An 18,437-nucleotide genomic window follows, 5' to 3' on the forward strand; every position below is an offset into this window, starting at 1 on the left:
TATACACTGAGCTCTCTTCTCAGGCCCCTGCTTCAGCCCTCTGAGAAGATGCCGCAGCAGATGACTGGTAGAGCATCCAGCTCAGCCCCTGATCTAGAACATATTTGTAATTTTGCCAACAATAACAGCGTTTAAAAATGTCTATTTGTCAGACACAGATTAACACTTCCATCCTCACTTGACTCATACTTAAAACTAGGTGGGTCACAAATGAATACAATTCAGGTACTTGGCTCACAACTGTAGTCAACCTAAGAGGAAGGTGGAGACAGGAGAATTGCTAAGAGTTTGGAGTTCCAAATCAACCTTAGGTACACAGCAAGATCCCATCTCTGAAATTTAAGTCTCAAACCCTGGGACAAATGGTTGAAGTGCCTATTTAACACAACAATGTGGATCTTGCCACCTTTTTCTCCCAGCATCCCTCAGTCCCTACTTGTTACAGGGTATGGCTGGCATACCCTACCTTCTATTCTCCAGCCCATGACTTGGGTTGCTCTTCCCTCAGAGACTCTTCTCTATATAACCCAGCCATTTTGGTTACCTGCCCCCCTTTTACCTTCGTTCTTGGCTGGAGCATCTGGGTCTCCTTTTCCCTCTTCCCTCCCTTCTCCTTTCAATGGCTCAGGGGTCGTGTCCACTCGGAACTCTCTCAGCTGTTTCTGCCTGTGCTGCCTATGCTTTCCTTTTCATCTACAATAAACCTTCTCCTCCACCATACTTAGAAACAGCCCTGTCCTTAGTTAATTTTTTTTATTCATGAAATAATTAAAAATGAAGTGAATAAATAAGTAGAATTCACGCATCGGCTTTTGACTTTTATGGAGTCTCAGGTTTTTTTTTATTGTTATTATTATTCTCATCATCATCATCATCATTGCCAGAGTCTTACTATCATCATCATCATTGACAGAGTCTCACTATGTAGTCCGGGCTCTATTGGAGCTCTACGTAGAGCGGGCTGCTCCGGAAATCACAGGGATGCGTCTGAATCGCGCTCCGGAGTTCTGGGATTAAAGGCGTGTACCGTTTCTCGCGGCTTTCAGGGTCTTTTTTTTCCCTCGTCTCAGTGAACTTGGCTTTGCCTCAACAGAGAGACGCCTGCATCTGCCTCCTTCAGGCGGCGCGCGGTTTCCTAGGCTTTTTCTCTTTTTTTCTTTTTCACGGAGAATCTGTTGTCAATCAATCCAGAGACAGGAAACGCCCAGACATGGCGGAAACTAAATCATCCAATCAGCGGACATCTTGTGGTTGACAGGCGGGGCTATAAACCGGAAATGTGAGACTGAATACGCGGGGGGGGGGCTCATACCGGAAGTGTTTAGATGGAACCCGGAGGAAATAAGCTTCAGGCCGGAAGTGTGAGACGGGATACGGATAAAAACGCTTCAGGCCGGAAGTTTGAAGTGAAGATGGATAAAAATGCTCCAGAGAAGCTCGGGAAGATAGTCACAGCCTTGGAGTCCGAGCTTGGAGTGACTGCCTGGGCTTGCTGGGATTCTGAGTTCTGTCATCAGTGTAAGTCAGTCACCTCCATAAAGGTAGTTTTGATTGAGGGGTACTTGACCCAAGATACTAAAGGAACTCTGATTTCTTCACAGGAACAGATCTCAGGCATTGACTTTACTAATAGTGAAGTTTGCCATAATCTTCGAATTTAATTTTTGCATTCACTTATTATTTTTATTTTATTTTATTTGAGACTCAGCCTTACTTTGCTGCCCAGGCACACCTAGAACGTAGATCAGCCAAGAGTGCTTTTAAATAACCTGGCAATTCTGCTTCTGCCTCCCCAAGCTGGAACTACAAACTGAGAGTTAATGGAATATCTAGAATTATAGCTTCGTCTATGTCAAGTTAAATTCTATTTTCTTTGGTCTTTTAGTTATGGTCTTAGTCACTAGCTCAGATTGGCTTCAGACTGCCTCATCCTTCTGAATGTTAGAATTCAATTTTTAATCAATGTTAGATTCAATATTTAATGCTTATTTTAATATTTCATTTTCTTTTTAGAGACAGAGTCATATGCAGAACATGTCGAAGTAGAATTCACATAAGTTTATTTGAAATGGAGTCTTATGTAGCCAACGACCCAGGTTATAAGACTGTCTCATATCTGACTTTACATTTTTTTTAGCTTTAATTTAATTTAATTTTATTTTGAAGAATGGTCTTTTCTGATCCTTTTAATTCCATTTTCTCAGTGTTTGGATTTTATTTATTTACTTATTTACTTACATACTTACTTTGTTTTTTGTTTTCTGTTTTTTTTTTTTTTAAGAGTTTCTCTGTAGCCGTGGCTGTACTGGAACTTGCTCTGTAGGCCAGGCTGTTCTGGAACTCACAGAGATCCCCCTGCCTCTGCCTCTTGAGTGTTTGGATTTAAGACATGCATTACCATGTCCAGCTAGTGTTGCCTACTGACTTTAAAATTTCTTAAAGGCAGAGTCTCATTTACACTTAGGCTGGTTCGATCGAACTTCCAAGTCAACATTTGATCAATTAGCTTGTAATTCCTTAAATTATGCTTCATAAATTAGTGTTTTGAAATTTGAAATATAAATTGAGATTTGTTTTCTTCCTTTTAATTCTTTTTCTTTTTCTTTTTTTTTGATTTTTCACAGACAGGGTTTCTTTGTGTACACCAGGCTGTCCTGGAACTAGCACTGTAGACCAGGCTGGCCTCAAACTCACAGAGACCTGCCTGTCTCTGCTGCTTCCTTGATGTTGGGATTAATAAGGTTTGATAACACAAGACACAAGTCCCATCTCAAATGGGGACTGAAGAGGTAGGAATGTAGTTGGTTCAACCTGGCTAATTTGATAAGACCTTGTCCCAGATTAAAATAAAAAGAAACCAGGTGGGCTGCTAACACACTTCTGGCATTCCAGCACCAGGGAGGGACACAATAGAGAATGATCTCCAGTTCCGGGTTAGCCTGGGGTATATAAAGTGACCTTGTCTCTACATAAAATGAAATGAATGAGTTGGGTATGGAACCTAATGGCAGAGTGCTTGTCTGGTGTGGGCCAGGTCCCGGGATCAAACCCCGCTACCAAACAACCTTGTCTCAAAATTATTTTGGTTCTGATTTTGTTTTTGTTTTTTTAATTTTTTTTAAGTTTTAATTGTATATGGGTGTTTTGCCTGCATATGTGTGTGCACCATGTGTATGCCTGCTGCCCTTGGTGGCCACAAGAGGGCAGATGTGGTCACCATGTGGGTGCTGGGAATCAAACTCAGGTCCTCTGGAAGAGCAGCCAGTACTCTTTTGTTTTTCTATTCAGTTTTTAAAATTAATTTTTGGCAATCATTAAAAAATAGAGATCATTTATCAATTTTTCACTGATTTGCTTCATAATGAAATTCACAGTCCTTCTTGTTAAGCAAATCATGACATTTTCATAAGGAAGATATATATGGAATGATGCCATGTAAAAATGAAAATGGAATTGTCACTCAGTCATGTGGTTCCTAAGGACCTATACCCGTTTCCTGTAGAAAAATAACACGAGGCGATGCAATTGCAACTAAATCTTCACAATTTCAATAATATGAAGTGAGAATTACTGGATTTGAAGCAATTAGTTTTAAGAAGAAGAAAAGGGGACATAAAACACACTGATAAAATAATATAAAATGGACAGTTTCAAACAAATTAGAAAAAAAGAAACACTGTCTTATATATAAATTCCTTTTTAATTGGCTTTTTAAATTTATTTACATATCAAATGTTATCTCCTTTCCCCTGTTTCCTGTCCGTAAACTTCCTATCCCATTCCCCTCCCCCTTCTTCTATAAGGGTGCTTCCCCACCCATCCACTCACTCCTTGCTGCCTCCCTGCATTGACATTTCCCTACACGGGAGTGGGGTGGGAGGTGGGGTGGGAGGTGGGGTGGGAGGTGGGGGGGTAGGAGGTTGGAAGGGGTATTGAGCCGTGGTAGGACCAAGGACTTCTCTCATTGGTGCCCATCTGCAAAATGAATCTGCAAATTGTTATTTCTAATTCTATGAAGAACTGAGTTGGAATTTTGATGGGGATTGCATTGAATCTGTAGATTGCTTTTGGCAAAATGGCCATTTTACTATACTAATCCTGCCAATCCATGAGCATGGAAGGTCTTTCATATTCTGAGATCTTCAGTTTCTTTCTTCAGAGACTTGAAGTTCTTGTCACACATAATTTTTACTTGCTTGATTAAAGTCACACCGAGGTATTTTATATTATTTGTGATTATTGTGAAAGGTGTTATTTCCCTAATTTCTTTCTCAGTCTGTTTATCCTTTGAATAGAGGAAGGCTACTGATTTGTTTGAGTTAATTTTGTACCCAGCCACTTTGCTGAAGTTGTTTATCAGGTTTAGTAGTTCTCTGGTGGAACTTTTGGGCTCACTTAAATATACTATCATATCATCTGCAAATAGTGATATTTTGACTTCTTCCTTTCCAATTTGTATTCCTTTGACCTCCTTTTGTCTGATTGCTCTGGCTAGGACTTTGAGTACTACAATAAATAAGTAGGGAAAGAGTGGGCAGCCTTGTCTAGTCCTTGATTTTAGTGGGATTGCTTCAAGTTTCTCTCCATTTCGTTTGATGTTGGCTACTGGTTTGCTGTATATTGCTTTTACTCTGTTTAGGTATGGGCCTTGAATTCCTGATCTTTCCAAGACTTTCAACATGAAGGGGTGTTGAATTTTGTCAAATGCTTTCTCAGCATCTAATGAAATGATCATGTGGTATTTTCCTTTGAGTTTGTTTACATAGTGGATTATGTTGATTGATTCATGTATATTGAACCATCCCTGCATCCCTGGGATGAAGCCTACTTGATGATGATGGATAATCATTTTGATGTGTTCTTGGATTTGATTTGTGAGAATTTTATTGAGTATTTTTACATCAATATTCATAAATAAAATTAAACTGAAGTTCTCTTTCTTTGTCGTGTCTCTGTGTGGTTTATGTATAAGCATAATTGTGGCTTCATAGAACAGGTAGTGTTCCCTTTGTTTCTATTTTGTGGAATAATAGTTTGAAGAGTATTGGTATTAGGTCTTTGAAGATCTGATAGAATTCTGTGCTAAACTGCTCTGGTCCTGGGCTTTTTTACATTGGGAGACTTTTAATAACTGTTTCTATTTCTTTTGGACTCATGGGACTGTTTAGATGTTTTATCTGATCCAGATTTAACTTTGGTACCTGGTATCTGTCTAGAAAATTGTCCATTTCATCCAGATTTTCCAGTTTTGTTGAATATAGGCTTTTTTAGTAGGATGTGATGATTTTTTGAAATTCCTCATATTCTGTTGTTAGGTCTCCTTTTTCATTTCTGATTTTGTTAATTTGGATACACTCTCAGTGACCTCTGGTTAGTCTGGCTAAGGGTTTATCTATCTTGTTGATTTTCTCAAAGAACCAGCTCCTGGTTCTATTGAAAAAAATTTTTTTATTATAGTTGTTTTTGTTTCTACTTGGTTGATTTCAGCCCTGAGTTTGATTATTTCCTACCACTCTCTTGGGTATGTTTGCTTCTTTTTGTTTTAGAGCTTTCAGGTATGTTGTTAAGTTGTTAGTGTAGGATATCTCTTCTTTCTTTTTTTTTCTCTCTCTTATTTCTTTATGAAGGCACTCAGAACTTCTAATTTTCCTCTTAGCACTTCTTTCGTTGTGTCCCATAAGTTTGGGTATGTTGTGCCTTCATTTTCATTAAATTCTAAAAGTCTTTAATTTCTTTATTTCTTCCTTGACCAAATCATCACTGAGTAGAGTTTTGTTCAGCATCCATGTATATGTGGGCTTTCTGTCATTTTTGTAGACCAGCCTTATTCACTGGTGATCTGATAGGATGAATGGGATTATTTCAGTCTCCTTGTATGTGTTGATGCCTGTTTTGTGACCAATTATATGGTGAATTTTGGAGAAGGTACCATGAAGTGCTTAGAAGGTTTTAGGATGAAATGTTCTATAAATATCTGTTAAGTCCATTTGGTTCATAACTTCTGTTAGTTTTTCTATGTTTCTGTTTCCATGATCTGTCCATTGATGAGAGTGGGATGTTGAAGTCATATTATTATGTGATGTGCAATATGTGCTTTGAGCTTTTGTAAAGTTTCTTTTATGAGAGTGCCCATGCATTTGGAGCATAGATATTTAGAATTGACAGTTCATCTTTGTGGATTCTTCCTTTGATCAATATGAAATGTCCTTTCTATCTTTTTGGATAACTTTTGGTTGAAAGTCAATTTCATTCAATATTAAAGTGACTACTCCAGCTTGTTTCTTTGAACCATTTGCTTGGAAAATTGTTTTCCAGTCTTTTACTCTCAGGTAGTGTCTGTCTTTGTAACTGAGGTGTGTTTCCTGTAGGCAGCAAAATGCTGGGTCCTCTTTACGTATCCAGTCTGTTAATCTATGTTTTTTTTTTTTTTTTTTTAAAACTGGGGAATTGAGTCCATTGATATTAAGAGAGATTAAGGAATAGTGATTTTTGTTTCCTGTCATTTTTGTTGTTAGAAGTGGAATTATGTTTGTTTTATTATGGTTTTCTTCTTTTGGGTTCATTGCAAGGATATTACTTTCTTGCTTTTTTTTAGAGTGTAGTTTCCCTCCTTGTATTGAAGTTTTCCACCTCTTATCCTTTGTAGGGTTGGATTTGTGGAAAGATATTGTGTAAATTTGTTGTTTTGTTTTGTTTTGTTTTGCCTGATCAAGCTCTCAAATTTTGTTTCTGGGCAGTGGCTGATAAACTCAAGCAAGCGGGAAGGTCACATAGAGCCCCAGACCAATTTCACTACTCTCACCACCCTCCCATTGTTCTTTTGGTTCCTGTAACCCTAAACTGCAAATTGCAGGTGTCTTGATAAGAACAGATAACTGGCTAGGTTTCTCAGAGGGTGGAAGTGGGCTCTAGGATGTCTGGTTGGTCGATATTGTTGTTCTTCCTATGGTGTTGCAAACCCCTTCAGCTCCTCAGTCCTTTCTCTAACTCCTTTATTGGGGTCCAGTGGTGGCTGTGAGCCTCCGACTCTGTAACACTCTGTGTTTGATTGCCGCGTGTTGCTTTTCACCACTGGACAGACGTGTGAGCCTGCAGGTTACTTATGCACTTCACTCCTGATGAACATCTGTATTATGTGTAGTTTTTGTCAGTTACATGATTGTTTGGGTTTTCCCTTGGATTTTTTTTTTTTTTTTTTGGAGCTGGGGAACCAAACCCAGGGCCTTGTGCTTGCTAGGCAAACACTCTACCACTGAGCTAAATCCGCCACCCTGGTATATATATATATATATATATATATATATATATATATATATATATATTTTTTTTTTTTTTTTTTTTTTTATTAACTTGAGTATTTCTTATATACATTTCGAGTGTTATTCCCTTTCCCGGTTTCCGGGCAAACATCCCCCTCCCTCCTCCCCTTCTTTATGGGTGTTCCCCTCCCCATCCTCCCCCCCTTGCCGCCCTCCCCCCAACAATCTAGTTCACTGGGGGTTCAGTCTTAGCAGGACCCAGGGCTTCCCCTTCCACTGGTGCTCTTACTAGGAGATTCATTGCTACCGGTTTTTATATTTTTTAACACATTACTTGCTCTGTAAGCTCAGGGTGGCATGGAACTTCCATGTATCACAGTCTAACCTCAAACCTGAGACTCTTTCTGCCTTCGAGATTCCAGGATTGCCATTACATTGTAAATTTGTTTTTGTCACGGAATATCCTGGCTTCTCCGTGTATGTTAATTGAGGGTCTTGCTGCCAGTGCTCTTAACTGCTTAGACACATCTTTAGTTCCTTGCTTGTTTGTTTTGAGACTTGCCACTTGGACTCAGAAACTTTGTCCAGGCTTAGACTGACTCCCCTGGACCCTCCTGTTCTTCTTTTCTCCCAAAGTGCTGAGGAGGCTTGCACATGCCCTGCATCAGTGGATCATTTTCAGAGTGGAATTCACTAGCCAGGCATTGTAGTCAAAACTCATAATCCACATCTAAAGACAGGCAGAAGACGGTGTTTGCAGGCAAGCCTAGGCTAAATACATAGTGAGTTCCACCAAGGGCAGCTCTGATTTCAGAGCTCTTTCCTCACCAGCCTGGAGCACAAGCAAGACTTTTTACTTTCAAAAAGTGGACAAAGGGTGTGGAGTAGGTAAGATCACTGGCCGCTCTTGCAGAGGTCCTCAGTTCAATTCCCAACAACCAAACTGAGGCTTACAACCATCTATAATGAGATCTGATGCCCTCTTCTGGCATGTAGGTGTACATGCGGATAGAGCACTAATGTACATAAAATAAATCTTTTTTCAAAAAGTAAGCAAAAAGTTAAAAGTATAGCTGGAAGGTTTTTTTTTCTCTCTCATCTATTTCTTTCCCTAGACTCTTAAAAAGAACATGGGAAATCCTCTTCTCTGTAGTCTCTGTGCATCAACATCTTCATCTCATGGTCAGTCTCCTAGACACTCTACGGACAGGTATATACATGGTTTGAGAACTGCTTGTGGAGCTGGAGAGATGGCTCAGTGGTTAAGAGCACTGACTGCTTTTCTAGAGGTCCTGAGTTCAAATCCCAGCAACCACATGGTGGCTCAGAACCATCTGTATTGGGATCTGATGCCCTCTTCTGGTGTGCCTGAAGACAGCTACAGTGTACTTATATAGAATAAATAAATAAAACTTGAAAAAAAAAGTACTTCTTAAAAAAAAAAAGAGAGCTGCTTCTTTTTATATGTGAGACACCGTAGGCTGATGTGGGATTAGTGGCCTCCTGCTTCAGTGTCTAGAACAATATGATATAGCTGAGAACCCCACATCAGGTTCGAAAACTTTGATGGTAACAAGTAACGATAACCCACATTTCACAGACCTTCCTCAGTCTTTCCCAGGCAGGTTCAGTTCATCAAAAGCAAGATGTCCGGGGCTGGAGAGACAGCTCAGCAGTTAAGAATACCTAATAGGGCTGGAGAGATGGCTCAATGGTTAAGAGCACTGTCTGCTCTTCCAGAGGTCCTGAGTTCAAATTCCAGCAACCACATGGTGGCTCACAACCATCTGTAATGGGATCCAATGCCCTCTTCTGGTGTGTCTGAAGACAGCTACAGTGTACTTATATATAATAAATCTTAAAAAAAAAAAAAAAAAAGAACACCTAATAGCCCTTGCATGATGACTCGGGACCATCTGTAATATAGTACCAAGGATTCAACAGGAACACATGTGGTGCACAGAAGCACATGCAAGTGAAATAAATAAATCTAAAACAATATTAGGGGCTGGTGCATGCAGGCATAAAGTAAAATAAATAAATCTAAAAAGAATATTAGGGATGGAGTGATGGCTTAGCGGGTAAGAGCACTGACTGTTCTTCTAAAGGTTCAATGCCCAGCATCTATATGGCAGCTCACAAGTGTCTCTAACTCTAGGGTCTCTCACAGACATACATGTAGGCAAAACACCAGTACACATAAAAAACAATTAAAACAAGCAGAATATCGGAAGGTTCGGCATGAAGCATTCACATGGTCTTACCATGAGCATCTTGAGGGATGATCAGTGTCCCCATTGCTGTAAAAGGGTGGGGGGTTCAGCTCTTAGGTTCCTGAGTACTCCTTCCCAATAGAAATCAAATTTGTAGGAATAATGGCTAGATGTAGGTATGCTATATAGATGTAGAAGGTATGGCCATGTGATGTTTGTGATATGTGATGGGAATGTTTGGTTCCCAGTTGGTGGACTGCTTAGGAAGAATTAGGAGATGTGGCCTTGTTGGAGAAGGTATGTTACTAGGGGTGGGCATTGAGGTTTCAAAAATCCCTGCCAGGCTGTTTTGTTATATGCTTGAGGACGAGATATAAGCTCTCAGCTACTGCTCTAGTGCCATGCCTACCTACTGTGATGATCATGGGTTAGCCCTCTGAACCTGTAAGCAGGCCCCCAGTTAAACAGGTGAGATGTAGGCTGGCTTTCTTTCAGATTTATTTATTTTTTTATTTGTATGAGTACACTATTGCGATCTTCAGACACACCAGAAGAGGGCATCGGATCTCATTACAGATGGTTGTGAGTCACCATGTGGTTGCTGGGAATTGAACTCAGGGCCTCTGAAAGAGCAGTCAGTGCTCTTTTTTTTTTTAATTAACTTTACTGTTTCTTATTTACATTTCGAGTGTTATTCCCTTTCCCGGTTTCCGGGCAAACATCCCCCTAATCCCTCCCCTTCCCCTTCTTTATGGGTGTTCCCCTCCCCATCCTCCCCCCAATGCCGCCCTCCCCCCAACAATCACGTTCACTGGGGGTTCAGTCTTAGCAGGACCAAGGGCTTCCCCTTCCACTGGTGATCTTACTAGAATATTCATTGCTACTTATGAGGTCAGAGTCCAGGGTCAGTTCATGTATAGTCTTTAGGTAGTGGCTTAGTCCCTGGAAGCTCTGGTTGCTTGGCATTGTTGTTCATAAGGGGTCTCGAGCTCCTTCAAGCTCTTCGAGTTCTTTCTCTGATTCTTTCAACGGGGGTCCCGTTCTCAGTTCAGTGGTTTGCTGCTGGCATTCACCTATATATTTGCTGTATTCTGGCTGTGTCTCTCAGGAGAGATCTACATCCGGCTCCTGTCGGCCTGCACTTCTTTGCTTCATCCATCTTTTCTAATTGGATGGCTGTATATGTATGGGCCACATGTGGGGCAGGCTCTGAATGGGTGTTCCTTCTGTGTCTGTTTTAATCTTTGCCTCTCTGTTCCCTGCCAAGGGTATTCTTGTTCCCCTTTTAAAGAAGGAGTGAAGCATTCACATTTTGATCATCCGTCTTGAGTTTCATTTGTTCTAGGCATCTAGGGTAATTCAAGCATTTGGGCTAATATCCACTTATCAATAAGTGCATACCATGTGTGTTTTTCTGTGATTGGGTTACCTCACTCAGGATGATATTTTCCAGTTCCGACCATTTGCCTACGAATTTCATAAAGTCATTGTTTTTGATAGCTGAGTAATATTCCATTGTGTAGATGTACCACATTTTCTGTATCCATTCCTCTGTTGAAGGGCATCTGGGTTCTTTCCAGCTTCTGGCTATTATAAATAAGGCTGCTATGAACATAGTGGAGCATGTGTCTTTTTTATATGTTGGGGCATCTTTTGGGTATATGCCCAAGAGAGGTATAGCTGGATCCTCAGGCAGTTCAATGTCCAATTTTCTGAGGAACCTCCAGACTGATTTCCAGAATGGTTGTACCAGTCTGCAATCCCACCAACAATGGAGGAGTGTTCCTCTTTCTCTGCATCCTCGCCAGCATCTGCTGTCACCTGAGTTTTTGATCTTAGCCATTCTCACTGGTGTGAGGTGAAATCTCAGGGTTGTTTTGATTTGCATTTCCCTTATGACTAAAGATGTTGAACATTTCTTTAGGTGTTTCTCAGCCATTCGGCATTCCTCAGCTGTGAATTCTTTGTTTAGCTCTGAACCCCATTTTTTAATAGGGTTATTTGTCTCCCTGCAGTTTAACTTCTTGAGTTCTTTGTATATTTTGGATATAAGGCCTCTATCTGTTGTAGGATTGGTAAAGATCTTTTCCCAATCTGTTGGTTGCCGTTTTGTCCTAACCACAGTGTCCTTTGCCTTACAGAAGCTTTGCAGTTTTATGAGATCCCATTTGTTGATTCTTGATCTTAGAGCATAAGGCATTGGTGTTTTGTTCAGGAAATTTTTTCCAGTGCCCATGTCTTCCAGATGCTTCTCTAGTTTTTCTTCTATTAGTTTGAGTGTATCTGGTTTGATGTGGAGGTCCTTGATCCACTTGGACTTAAGCTTTGTACAGGGTGATAAGCATGGATCGATCTGCATTCTTCTACATGTTGACCTCCAGTTGAACCAGCACCATTTGCTGAAAATGCTATCTTTTTTCCATTTAATGGTTTTGGCTCCTTTGTCAAAAATCAAGTGCCCATAGGTGGGTGGGTTCATTTCTGGGTCTTCAATTCTGTTCCATTGGTCTATCTGTCTGTCTCTGTACCAATACCATGCAGTTTTTATCACTATTGCTCTGTAATACTGCTTGAGTTCAGGGGTAGTGATTCCCCCTGAAGTCCTTTTATTGTTGAGAATAGTTTTAGCTATCCTGGGTTTTTTGTTATTCCAGATGAATTTGCAAATTGTTCTGTCTAACTCTTTGAAGAATTGGATTGGTATTTTGATGGGGATTGCATTGAATCTGTAGATCGCTTTTGGTAGAATGGCCATTTTTACTATATTAATCCTGCCAATCCATGAGCATGGGAGATCTTTCCATCTTCTGAGGTCTTCTTCAATTTCTTTCTTCAGAGTCTTGAAGTTCTTATTGTACAGATCTTTTACTTGCTTGGTTAAGGTCACACCGAGGTACTTTATATTATTTGGATCTATTATGAAGGGTGTTGTTTCCCTAATTTCTTTCTCGGCTTGTTTCTCTTTTGTGTAGAGGAAGGCTACTGATTTATTTGAGTTAATTTTATACCCAGCCACTTTGCTGAAGTTGTTTATCAGCTTTAGTAGTTCTCTGGTGGAACTTTTGGGATCACTTAAATACACTATCATATCATCTGCAAACAGTGATATTTTGACTTCTTCTTTTCCGATCTGTATCCCCTTGACCTCCTTTTGTTGTCTGATTGCTCTGGCTAGAACTTCAAGAACTATATTGAATAAGTAGGGAGAGAGTGTGCTCTTAACCACTGAGCCTTCTCTCCAGGCCAGATATAGGATTGCTTATGACATAGACTCCTGAATGCCTCACCAGGTTCCTTCAGACTGAAGATTTGAAGGATGAGTGCCCAGGACTCACCCACACTGCTGAAGCTGGCAGTACTGAGACTACTGAAGGATGAGGCCCTGGCCGTCTCTTCTCTGCAGTACTTGCCCAGGGCTCTCTTCCCACTATTGTTCAAGGAAGCCTTCAATCACAGACAAACTAATGTCCTGAGGGCCATGGTGGCAGTGTGGCCCTTTCCCTTTCTCCCTCTGGGGACCCTGATGAAGACTCCCCACCTGGAGATCTTGCAGGCTGTGCTGGATGGAGTAGACATGCTGTGGACACAGAAGGTTCTTCCCAGGTAAGGCAGACCCAGGTAGGGGGATGCTAGGGTACAGGGAAGATACATCTGGAGTAGGAGAGAGTGGGGTCAAAGGAAGATTAGAAGCTTCTGGGGGTGTCATCTTGGAAGATTATAGAAGCCTTAACCCCTTTGATCCCAGACGTATAGCACAGCTGGGTATGGAGTACAGCCGAAAGCAGCTGTGGCCCCAGTGGATAAATCTTTCCCCGGCTCTTGCAGAGGTGCTAGAGGTGAAGAGGCAGAAGTCAAGAGGAAGGGAATGGAGGAAGCAGGACAGGTCTCCAGATGCAGCCAATACTTAGAGCCCTTTCCTGGAGGCAGGAGGTGCTGTCTGGAAACCACACAAACATGCGTAAGACAGGCAGCATCAGGGACGCAGAAGACTGCTCGGTCTTTTGTATCTTCTGACACTTCTCCCTGTTTCACTCACAGAAGGCGGAAGCTTCAAGTGCTGGACCTGAGGAATGTGCACCATGACTTCTGGGATGTTTGGGTTGGACCAGAGGATGGAGGCCGCTCGGCAGAGGCTGTGTGTGAAGAGCAGACAGCGAAGCGCCTTCACAGATACGTACTGAGGCGGCGTTTGAAGGTGGTCACTGACCTCTGCCTCAGGTTCCACCTGAACGAGCACCAAGCATACCTGTTGCAGTGGGCCCAGCAGAGAAGAAGTTCCATTCGGCTGTGCTGTGTGAAGATGCAGATTTGGGCTTTGCCTGCGTACACCGTCCGGAAGGTCTTGATGGTGTTCCAGCCAGACAGCATCCAGGAGTTGGAACTCAATACAGGTTGGAGTCTCTCCACTCTGGTGCATTTTGCATCTTACCTGGACCAGATGAGAAACCTACAGAAGCTCCTTATAACACGGATTCACAAGAACACCTTCAAGGTACTAAATACCTCCTCGGACATACAGAAGTGTATCACCAAGTTTGTTTCTCAGTTCTCCAAACTCAACTCTCTCCAGCATCTCTCCATGAACGGCATCTACTTTTCCAGTGAGCACATGAAACAGTTGTTCAGGTAAGGGAGGATGGAGAGCTGTTTCTGTCACCACAACAAACCTTTCTTTGCTACATTTTAGAGAGTAGTGGGTAGCTGAGGTCTGTCACCCATTATGGAGTCACAGCGATAGAGTCATTATAACATCTGAGGGATCTTGTTTCCATTGTAACTGAATCGAGAGCTCAGTTTGTTCATGAGCACTCATTAAGCAGAGGCTGGGTAGGAGATGCAGAGAGAGCAGCCTCTCTAGAAGACCAGCTGGGTAGGTCAGATGTGGTGAGCATGCGCTGTGTATTCCTCTTTGGGATTCTGTCTGAGATAAGGTTTAAACAGTGGGGCCAGAAGAGGACCACACTTTGCACAGGTCCCTGGCGGGGAACTCTGGGCCCAGCCATTACGTGTCTTCTGAATTCCCACATGTGAAAGGCATTTTTGAGCCCAGGTAAGGCCTAAGTAGAAATGGGTAGAAATGAGTCACAACCGTTGTAGATGAGAGGCAGGGGTGAAGAACTTTAAATAAGGACAGAGACTATATTGGAGGCAGAACATCATTTATAGAAATGATGTTCAAGATGTTTCTGGATCTTTCATGGGTTAGTTCTTCCTGTTTGTGCCTTGGGCTAATGTGGCCAGCACAGGTCCTCTCTTTTATTGTTTTGGAAGCTGCAGACTCATGGGCTAAGTAAGTCCCGTACTGATACTGACAAGCCTCTCTCTGCGAAGAATGGTGAGGCTCCACTAATGTCCAGACTCCATCCTGGATATTGATCTCTGTCTTATGGTCACTTTTACCTCAAACCTAACACCAAGATGTCTCCATCTCTGTCTCTCCTTAGGTACCTGAAGACCCCTTTGGAGACCCTGTCCATCACAATGTGCAAGCTTTCACATTTAGACTTGAGTTCCTTGTCCCAGAGTCAGAGCCTCCATCAACTCAAACACCTGAATCTGAGGCTTGTGAAATTAATTGACTTACGTCCTGTGCCTTTCCATGATCTCCTAAGGAGTGTTGCAGACACTCTGCAGACCCTAGAATTGGAGGGCTGTTGGATGGTAGACTCGCAGCTCATTGCCCTCCTGCCTGCCCTGAGCCAGTGCTCCCAGCTCACCAGGGTCAATTTCTATGACAATGACATCTCCATGGCTGTTCTGAAGGACCTTCTGTATCATACAGCCAATCTGAGCCAGCTTACCCAGGAGCTGTATCCTGCCCCTTTGGAGTGCTATGATGACACAGGTGATGTCCTTATGGGAAGATTTGTCCAGCTTTGTCCTGAGCTCATGGAGACACTTATGACTATAAGGCAGCCCAAGAGAGTCTCCTTTGCTACGTATATCTGCCATGAATGTTGTCAGCGCTGTGTCTATGACCTGGAGACCAAACTTTGTCGTTGTCGGCAATGAATGGTTTGCTTTTGATACTGAGAAATGAAAGCCTAGGAACAGGTCTTTCATCAAGAGAACCCAAAGCATATGGCCGCACAATGCTCACTGTTTGGGAACCCAAATGGTGTGCAGTAGGGCTAGACTGCAAACACAACTTACGAAGAGCAATGGGACCCAGGACAGATGTTTATGGAATCAAAAGACAATCCTACATTTCTTTTCTTTCATTCTTTCTTCCTTTTTTTCCTTTAAGATTTATTTATTTTATACGTGGGTGGTTTACCTGCATATATGTGTCCTTGGTGCCTGTAGAATTCAGATGTGGGCATCGAGTCCCCTGGATCTTGAGTTTGGGATGGTTGTGAACCATCACAAGTCTTCTGCAAGAACAAGTATTCTTGATTGGTGAGCCATCTCTCCGGCCCCAGATCTGCACTTTCTAAATAATTGAGTTCTGTGAGGACATGATAATGAATGACTTTCTCTTTCCTACATGGTAGTTGTAAAGTAAAATGGCCAAATTTTAGATGTTGTGGTGTCCTTCTCAGCCATTAACCTGGTTTTGGTGTTGCTATTTTCCTGTGGTTTAAGCTGGAAAGACCCTGTGCTGTCTGACCTCTCACCCAAGATCTGTAGACATCTGTGACAGCAAACCTGGTTGTCAACTTGACTACATCTGTAACAACTAGAACTCAAGATGCTGGATATCCCCATGAGGTATGATCACCTTCTCTGGGCAGCATTTGTAAAGAGGAAGAAGGAAGCCGTGCTGCCAAGTTTGTCTGTCCTCCTTCTTTGGGCAGTATTCATTTTCTTCAGGATTTCAACATAGACTGAAAAACCAGTAGCTCTCCAGGAGCCTAGGATTATAGCACTAGATTGGGACTGCAGAGACATCCAGCTTTGTAGATGAACAACTCCCAGATCCTTGGCCTTTTCATTGTAAGCCAGCCATTGTCAGACTGTGTAGACCTCACTCGGTAAGCCAGTCTAATATACCTCATGTTCTGGATACATACGGAGCCATCAGTTCTGCTCCTTTAGCCTTTGGAGAACCCTGACTACTACAGTTTCAAAGTAAACCGAAAGCAGTCAGATGTCTTCCCTCCTTTACTTTTGCCTGCGCATCTGTTACAGTGCACTTGTGTGTCTGCTTATTTCTTTAGTGTACAAAATTTCAACCTAAACTGAGCAGTGCATTCTCCTGTGAGGGGTTTGGGGAATGGTAGAGGAATTCAGTCTAGAACACTTAGACTAGGAGGTACTGTGGGCATACCAGAGATGGCCAAAGCAAAGTCAGAGATAACACAGAGCAGAGGCAATGGGGTCTAAGCCACATTGCTTATTACTCTTTATATTTCTCTCTTTCATGGTCATATATTGCCCAGTCTGGCCTTGAAATCCTCCTGTCTCCACCTTCCTGAAGTATGGCACCTTGGAGAGCCTGTAGGCACATGTAAGACCCTAGTTTTCAGGGCTTCCAGTCTCTGGCTGTCCCTTCAAAAATAAAGGTCTCCAGTAGATGTCCCTGTCCCCCAAAGGATTGACAGGCCTTAAGAACTACATTGTAGATGTCCAGGAGTAAACTATTTTATTTTGTTAATAAGTATTAAGCCTAGCCATTGCACTCCTGTGTATAATCTGGTTCAATAAAGAATTTTGTTTCATACCCATTTCTTTTCATTTGTCTATGTGTTAAAAATACAGGGGAGGACTGGAGAGATGGCTTAGTTAAGGGTATGGGTGTTCTTCAGAGGACCTGGGTTCCATTCCCAATACAACTGTCTAACTGCTGTTCAAGAGGAGCAGTAAAAAATGAGTAGAAGATAGCCCATTGGGTAAAAGACCTCCTGCTACCAAGCCTAACAGGGTCCACCTAGAACAGAAGAGACTTCTGAAAGTGCCTTCTGGTCTAGTCCTGGGCCAGGACATGTGCTGTGTCATGCACACACATACACCCCAACACTAAATAAAATATCCAAAAATAGATAGAACCTGATGGTCTGTGTTTGGTAAATAGGCCTGGATCTCAGAAATTGTTCTCTTCGGCCTCGGGAGTGCTGGGATTAAAGGCATAGGCTACCATGCCTAGTAATGAGACCATTTTGCCTGGAGTGCTTTGGTGATGTCTTTTGCTTGGAGGAAGATAGAGTGCAGTAGGCCTCACGGAGATTGGAAGCCACTGATGGACAGAGCAAATGGGATTCCAAAGGTCTTTCAGGCTTCAGGGGAGGCTGGAGTCAGGGAAGAGGCACTCCTCTGATTGCCTGCACTTGGGCGTAGAGGAAGGAGAGTCTGAAACAATAACAAAAGGCCCCGGAGGAGCCCTTGGAGAGGCCTAGAGTGCCAGAGGCTAGGCTGCTGGCTAAGTTGCTAGAGTCTGCTCTGCCAGGCTGGTCCCCACCTCTTCACACAGGGACTTAATGGGCACAACAGCCCAGCCTCAGGCAGCGATAAGGTTGTTCTTGTCTCATTTTTTAAAAATTTAAAACAAAATTCTAACTTCAAATACCGTATTCTTCCCCTCCTCTCAAGTCCTTTTTAGGTCCTCTCCCTCTTTCTACTCACACAACATTAAGGGCCTCTCCCCCCTCCGCTGCCATCCCCTGCCCCCAAATCTACTACCAAACTGTATACAAGTTAGAGCACACAGAAAATTCTGTGGAGTTCTTTCCATATTGGTCAACTAGTGTTGTGGTTAGCCCTGAAGTTACTGTATTTTGATGCTAATTCCACTGCCCCAAGGACAGCTGCCTAGTCAAGGACTCAGAACTCAGGTGACTTCACCAGAACCACCTCTCCATTGAATTTGTAAAGTACTGGTGAGGGGCAGGTACAGGATAGAAGCAGGCCTGTCATTGGAGGAGAAGGAAGGATGGGTGGGAGAGAAGTTTGAAGGAAGAGGAGGAGTCTAGGGGAGAGAGAGGAGAGAGGGAGAGAGGAGTTGAAGAGGAGAGGGAGAGAGGGGAGA

At 42.4% G+C, this 18,437-nt stretch overlaps 1 protein-coding gene across 1 annotated transcript; it reads left to right on the forward strand.

Annotated features, from left to right (window-relative positions):
- Positions 1 to 1,363: 1,363 nt before the first annotated feature.
- On the forward strand, positions 1,364 to 17,139 carry Pramef8 (PRAME family member 8). The gene is made up of 4 exons (NM_001135782.2): positions 1,364 to 1,518; positions 12,763 to 13,075; positions 13,511 to 14,098; positions 14,917 to 17,139. The coding sequence occupies exons 2-4, from the start codon at positions 12,789 to 12,791 to the stop codon at positions 15,482 to 15,484; spliced, it is 1,443 nt and encodes a 480-aa protein (NP_001129254.1). The 5' UTR covers positions 1,364 to 1,518; positions 12,763 to 12,788; the 3' UTR covers positions 15,485 to 17,139.
- The last annotated feature ends 1,298 nt before the right edge of the window (positions 17,140 to 18,437 follow it).

The sequence above is a fragment of the Rattus norvegicus genome, chromosome 5 (genome assembly GCF_021556685.1).
Source record: "Rattus norvegicus strain SHRSP/BbbUtx chromosome 5, alternate assembly SHRSP_T2T, whole genome shotgun sequence".
NCBI classification, from domain to species: domain Eukaryota; kingdom Metazoa; phylum Chordata; class Mammalia; order Rodentia; family Muridae; genus Rattus; species Rattus norvegicus.

Coding starts and splice junctions, on each gene's coding strand:
- Pramef8 (NM_001135782.2), top strand. CDS start 12,789: ATGAGTGCCCAGGACTCACCCACACTGCTGAAGCTGGCAGTACTGAGA. Junction 13,076..13,510: donor ACACAGAAGGTTCTTCCCAG/GTAAGGCAGACC, acceptor TTTCACTCACAG/AAGGCGGAAGCTTCAAGTGC. Junction 14,099..14,916: donor CACATGAAACAGTTGTTCAG/GTAAGGGAGGAT, acceptor GTCTCTCCTTAG/GTACCTGAAGACCCCTTTGG.